Raw genomic sequence first — 6594 nt, 5'->3', positions numbered from 1 at the left:
TATATATATATATATATATATTTATTTATTTATTTATATGTAGAAAAAAAATACACGAATCAAAATTTTATCAAATGACATTGTTTTTGTGTATCCATGAATTGTGCAATTCATCGAATCTCAGTCACTTGACGTACACCTTATTTCTTTTCTGGCATATTTTCTCCATGAGATACACGTTCGGATGAGTAGCGCGATGCAACTCGTGCTCGTAGAACGTTCCAGCGACGGATTTTCCGCGATAGTCCTCGAGATAGGTTATGGGATTGGTACGCTGCACCTTAACGATTGTAAACACCTCAGTGGTCCAATTAGGCGCGTAATCCTTCTCAAAAATCATCTTGCTCACGCGTACCGAATCGCCCTTTAAATTTTGCGGACCAGCGATCTTTATCGCGCTATATACTGTGTCCAAGAGTCTTTCAGCGATCGCGTGAATTACGTCGGCGGATTGTATGCCGATGGTGCGATGCTTGTGCGCGTTATAATCTGACACGAGACGCAGCAGTTCGTTGATCCACTTGTAATTGTTGAGTGTAAACATCTTCCACATGTCGTTTTTGAGCGTGCGATTGAACCACTCGACTACTCTGACGCTTTTAACGTGGAATGATTAACGTCGTGTTTTTTCAAGATTTTCTGCATATCGGCGTAAAACTCCTTCTCCATATCCGTTTGTAAATTTTTCTTCTTCCACTCGCTCGAATTATCTCTCTAGCGATAGCGTCAGCCGTTTCGCTTCCACTCTTGCTCTTGAGTACTTGCGGTATCATGAATACTTGCTCAACCATCGATGATGGTGAGTATGTAGTGATGGCCTCTGTTGAAGCTCGAGTACGGACGCATCTCGACGATATTAGCCTGCCACAAATCGTCATATTCTCGAACTGTGACGCGCCTACGCGAAAAATTTTTTCTCGTCGGAGCGTGCAATTCCTCAATGAGTCGACGTCTCTCAGAATTAATTTTTCTCTTTTCGCTGGATCTCTTTTTCATGATTCAACGCGTACATAGAGCAAAAGTATTTTTTTCTCGTTGACATCACTCGACTGATTCGTTTCGATTTAATTTATAATAAGACCAGCTTCAAAGTTCCTCATCGATGATCGATATCATCTCATTATGAGCGCTCATTATTGTTGCTCGCTCAGTGCGAAGCGTCGAGCAATCGTAGACGATCCACTAGCTTGTTGGGATTGTCCTAATGCACGTAATCGGTCACATTGTTGTTCAATATCATTGCGTGAGGTAATCTCTTTCTAGATTTCTTCTTCTATTTCTTGTTCGATGGTCGATATCAACGCTACGATTACGTATTTATACTTATATTTCCTGTTGCTCGATTGTTGCTTGTGTTTGTATGCGTTGTATTCGTTGCCAGCAGCATGTACTTGTTCATATCTTCCGTGTAGAGATCGTCGAAAATTTTCTTGAAAATTAACTCATAAAGACAGGCGTATCGTATGCCGTTGATAATTATGTTGTCCGCATCCACGTCGATATGTTTATTGCCAAAAATCAATCCATCCTTGTGTGTAGGTAAATGCCGTATACATAATCTATATCGCTCTTTTGTTTATCTCGCGTTGCCCTCAGGACAGCCTCGACGTACTTTTGACCCAGCGGGCTTAAGCTGGCTTGCAATGCCTCTCGTCCTTCCGACGTTTGCAATCGATTTTTAATTTTCGTTGCTAGCGAGTTGTCTGTCGTTTCGAAAACGTCCTCCAATTCTATCATCGGTACGATCGTCTTACGCGGAGTGGAGGTTATTCTCGGCTGTACATGATCGTGCAATCGATCATCAGATTTACGCGGGGAACGTTCGAACGTCTCGCTCGCTTTCTCTCTCTCCTCCTCTTCCTCCTCTTTTCTCTCACGCTTGGAGGCAGACGCTGCGTCATCGTCGCGCGACTGTTTTTTATCGCACACACGGGGCTGTTAACAATCTGCCGCAAAGATTGATAATAGGCTTGATAATAGGCTTAAAATGTCTGTTCAATGCCATGTCCTTCTCGATTCTACCAATCCTCAGAGCGCGATGTTTCTTGCAGATCGATTCACTCATCTTCTCGATCTCCCTCGCGATTTTTTCACGCTCGCGCACATCAGCCATGTTCGTCTCTGCCAAAATATCGATTAGTCACGTTATAGTATCACGAATTCATGATACTAAATCTCTATATTTCCCGTCTTTAAGCGCACTGTCTTTGTCTATCACTAAAAAACCATATTTTTTTGCCAACAGTCGCGACACAACAAACAAAATTCATTGTACGACATGTCGGTATTCACGTAATCGTAAACGTGTTTCAAGTTGGTACAACCTGTTTGAACAGGCTCAGCAAGTTCGCGTTGTCGCGTATCAGATGTTTAGGTACTCTCGCGTACGTTTGACAGAGATAGAAGCAGTCATTCGCATGGCGGCCTATCGAAAAGTATTCTCTCGCATTCTACTTGTCACATCCTATTTGTCGCATGCCACGTCATCAAAGATAAAAATAGAATTTTGGCGTGCCTCGCTCGGTGGAACGATCGCTGTTGTTGGAGAACATAAAGCCGATTTCGTCAGTAGACGTAAATAAATTTTCGAGTAATAATAAATCGATACTTTGGCTATTGCAGCGATTTCGAGTAGACGTTCACATTCTCGAATCGTACGCCATTGGACTCTCGAGCAAACTTATGAAAACGTTGATTTTATCACAATTCGACGGGCCGCAAATGATCACGTGTATAGCACTCGACAGTTTTCGCCGTGCTTGCGCTTCTCCGCGCTGTCTTCCATCATTCGTGATTTCACGTCACAGTTTGTGACGTGTATTGTTAGCGGTTGCAGCATGAATTTCATATTCACACTAAAGGCTATATTTCATATTCACACTAAAGCTATATCTCGAATAACTATTTAAAGGCACGAATCCGCGAATCGCGCAGTAGCAAAATATATAGTATCTCGCGCTATATCATCCTTCCCATATTCGAGACTTGAGCGCCGAACAGTTGCAATATATACCGAAGATCGTACTCTTATGCGTGTACGATGACTACATTGAATATTACGTCTGGGACAAGCTCCATGTGAAAGTAGATTCGGAAGTTCGAACCTATCGTCGCTGCGACGAGCACTATAATCAGTCGTGGCAGTGGACATCGGGTTGAATAAATTATATTATTCATATTATTTGCTTGAAAAAGTTGAAGAATCATTGGATCAAGTGTATTGAGCTGAAAGGAGACTATATTGAGAAATAAAAATTAATCGAATCAAAAAAAATATGTTTTATTATATTTTTCTAAAAACTTATTGACTTGCCCTCGTACTAACTTCGCAAGACCTGAAATTTTCTTCAGTTTCCTCTAATCTTAATTCTCACTGAATCAGTGCTACCTTGTAACATAATAGGCAACCTATCATGAATTGGCGTTTCTTTGCGAATCTCTATCTCTTTCAGAAACAGGAATAGAAGTCTTTCGTGTCAAGTGTCTTATTTTCGTAAAACACTACATTTCTACTTTTAAATACTTTTTGAGTACTTTCGTACAGCCTGTAGTCTTCTGTATTTTCTAATATTCAAGAAAAATGTACAGTTTTGCCTTTTCGTCCCGTTTTCTTTTTTCTTCGTTGCTCCTTTGGAATATGTGCAAAAATCTTGCAACCAAAAACTTTTAAATGAGATAAAACAGGTTTTTTTCTCGACCAAATTTCATAAGGAGTTTTATATCGCAAACTTTTTGCTAAGGATCGATTTATTAAGTAAACGGCCGTCGCGCACGCCTCAGTCCAAAATTTCTTAGGGAGATCGGCAAACAACGTCCCGAACTATCGTTCGATTGTAACGCTCCGCCAGTCTATTTTGTTGGGGCGTACAAGAAACTGTCAATTGATGCTGCATACCTTCTTTTTGAAGAAAACATTTAAATTCTTGACTAATAAATTCTCGCTCGTTATCTGTTACGCAACGCTTTAACGTGACGATCCATTTGATTTTCTACATAAGCTTTGTATATCTTGAATACATCTAAGGCTTCATTTTTATTCTTCAGAAATATATACTTAAATGTCTTCAGTAATCATCTATAATCATATAAAGAGTATGAAGTATTTTGAACCTCCAATTAATGTTCCATCGGTTCACACACAGATATTGGCGTGTATCAGCTCTACAATCTAGTCCTCAGCTCCTTTTTTGTTTTCGGAAACGCTTGATGTGCTTGCTTACCTCGAACACAAATTTCGCATTTGTGGCCTATCTGGATCATTGAAATCTAGATCTATTGTATGCTCGTCACAAAGCAATTTCATGCTGCCTATTAAGAGATATATCCAAGTTTTCTATGCCATTGAAAACTCTCGATGTTAATCTCGCATTTGAACGCAGTGTCAACTGTTTGCATCAATTTATAAATATTATTGACCGATTTAGCTATTGCGTCATTGTTTTTATTGAATACTTCACAAACATGTTTATTAAATTTGACGTTAAAGCCTCTTTCAGTTATCTTGTCGATTAATGCTCAAATTCGGAACATAAACTACGTCTTTTATGATAATATTACTGATTTTACCATACGTTAATACCGACACTGTCACTTCACCTTTACCTTCGGTTCGCAATTTAGTATTGTCTGTTACCGCAATTTCTATTTCATCGAATTTGACAAAAGAATTGAAAAATTTCTTATTCGGCGTCATATGTACAGAGGCTCCGGAATCTAAAATCCAACCTCCATTTTTAATTTCTTTACTAAGAAATGCTACCTTAGTGTCATTGCTCTCGATCTTCTTCTTATCTCGCTTTCGTTTCGGTTGCTTTTTTTCTTTGTCTTCTTTTCTTTTTTCGCTGCACTCGTTCGCCATGTGTCCGAAACAATTCTTTGAAACGTGTCGCAATTTCCCGCACGTGACCATCCATTTCTGTTTCAATCTGAAATTTTTTGCATTTTTCGCATATCGCTTTGTGTAATTGAATTATTGTCGCTCGAACGTTTTGGTCTATCGAAATTACTCGACTCTTGCAGCAGTTTGATTTTAACAGATTTAACAATCGGCAATCGCCATGCCAGAATTCTTAAGCGCCATGATCATTGGCTGAAAATGCTTCGGAAGGCCGGCCAATAGTACCGTCCTGAGCCATTCTTGATTGATTTCAAATCTTGTATCTATGAGCTGACGCGGCAGACATTATTTCATTGACATATTTCTTCATAGATTTGCAGCCTTCCAGTTTTGTCGTAGTTATTTTACGCAGCAGTTCGACTTTTTGCGGGTAAGGCCGTTGTCTTCGAATGCCAACGTTAGATTGCCTCACGCGTCCTTTGCCGTTGCTCATGCATTTGCCACATACAGGGATTCTTCGACGCTTAATATGATTTTTACTTTTGCTCTTGCGATTTTGTTCGCAAGTCAAATCAGTCTCCGTACTAAGCACAGTCGTCCATAGTCCTTCCATAGTGAACAAATTTCAATTGCTACTTTCCAGGTTGTGTAATTTTCTCTTCCACGCAATTTTGCAACGGAGAGGAAATGACTGCTGTTGTTCTCGGCCATTATAATCTATCACATTTTCAGCAACCACAATAACTTTGCGTTAGTTCACTAATAAAGGGTTCCTGGGCTTATAACTCAATATTATTTAAAATATTAAACATATTATTGTCTTGAAAGCATGCCTTTAGTAATTTCTATTCTAATGCACAATAAGAAGACACGAAGACTCTTTATTTGTAATCGTGACAAGAAGACAAGACGAAGGGAAAAAATGAATTGCGAAAAAGTACATGCGCGCTGCATCCGGAATTCAACACCTGAAATATTGAAATCTCTTATCCCCTAAAGCGGAGAGCACAGATTCTTGCATAACACATAATGCATAAGAAATTAAACCAATTAAAGTCCTTTGTTTCCTTCTTTTCCACGAAATAAAGAACTATGATTGCTTGAATTTCTTATGTGTTATACGTTATATAAGAGTCTGTGCTCCCCGCTTAACTCCATCTAGTTTGATATGCTTGTAGGTCATAAACATTCCAACATTCCAAAACATTATACACACACATGGAATATTAATATTCCAAATTATATAAAACAATAAATTTAGAGACAAGATGATTGTATATTTTACTATCAATTAATTAGAAATATTAACGTTTTTTACTTACTAAAGAATACGTACATAATGACATGAATACTATAAAAAGGGATGAAAAAACAAATATATTGTCAGTATAATGAACACAATTATAAAGTCAAAAATTTTAATTTTCATGTCTTTTATATGAGAAATATAATATTAATGACAAAATATCCAAAAAAAATCAAAGCAAATGAGAATTAGCGTGATAGTTAATACGCAATCTTAAATCTTTATTCCAGAAAATAGAATCTTTATTTTAAAAAATAGTACGTACTAAAAAATGATTATCCGATTGATTTCATTTTTAATACTATTAACGTACGTTTAAAAATTTTCATTCATAAAGATACGATACAACAAAAAAAATCAAGTGAAGAAATCAAGATTGTACTTTTTGGTTTGTATTATCTTATATTTAAAAAATTTCAGACGAATTCAAAAGAATTAGTGAAACCTTTAA

At 37.9% G+C, this 6594-nt stretch overlaps 1 protein-coding gene across 1 annotated transcript; it reads right to left on the bottom strand.

Moving 5' to 3' along the window:
- Positions 1–124: 124 nt before the first annotated feature.
- LOC108690187 lies at positions 125–553 on the bottom strand. Its single transcript, XM_018197362.1, has one exon. The coding sequence runs from the start codon at positions 551–553 to the stop codon at positions 125–127; it is 429 nt and encodes a 142-aa protein (XP_018052851.1).
- Between the last annotated feature and the right edge of the window lie 6041 nt (positions 554–6594).

This window comes from Atta colombica, unplaced genomic scaffold, assembly GCF_001594045.1.
Source record: "Atta colombica isolate Treedump-2 unplaced genomic scaffold, Acol1.0 scaffold3, whole genome shotgun sequence".
Classification (NCBI taxonomy): domain Eukaryota; kingdom Metazoa; phylum Arthropoda; class Insecta; order Hymenoptera; family Formicidae; genus Atta; species Atta colombica.
This window is presented reverse-complemented; position numbering and strand designations above follow the sequence as displayed.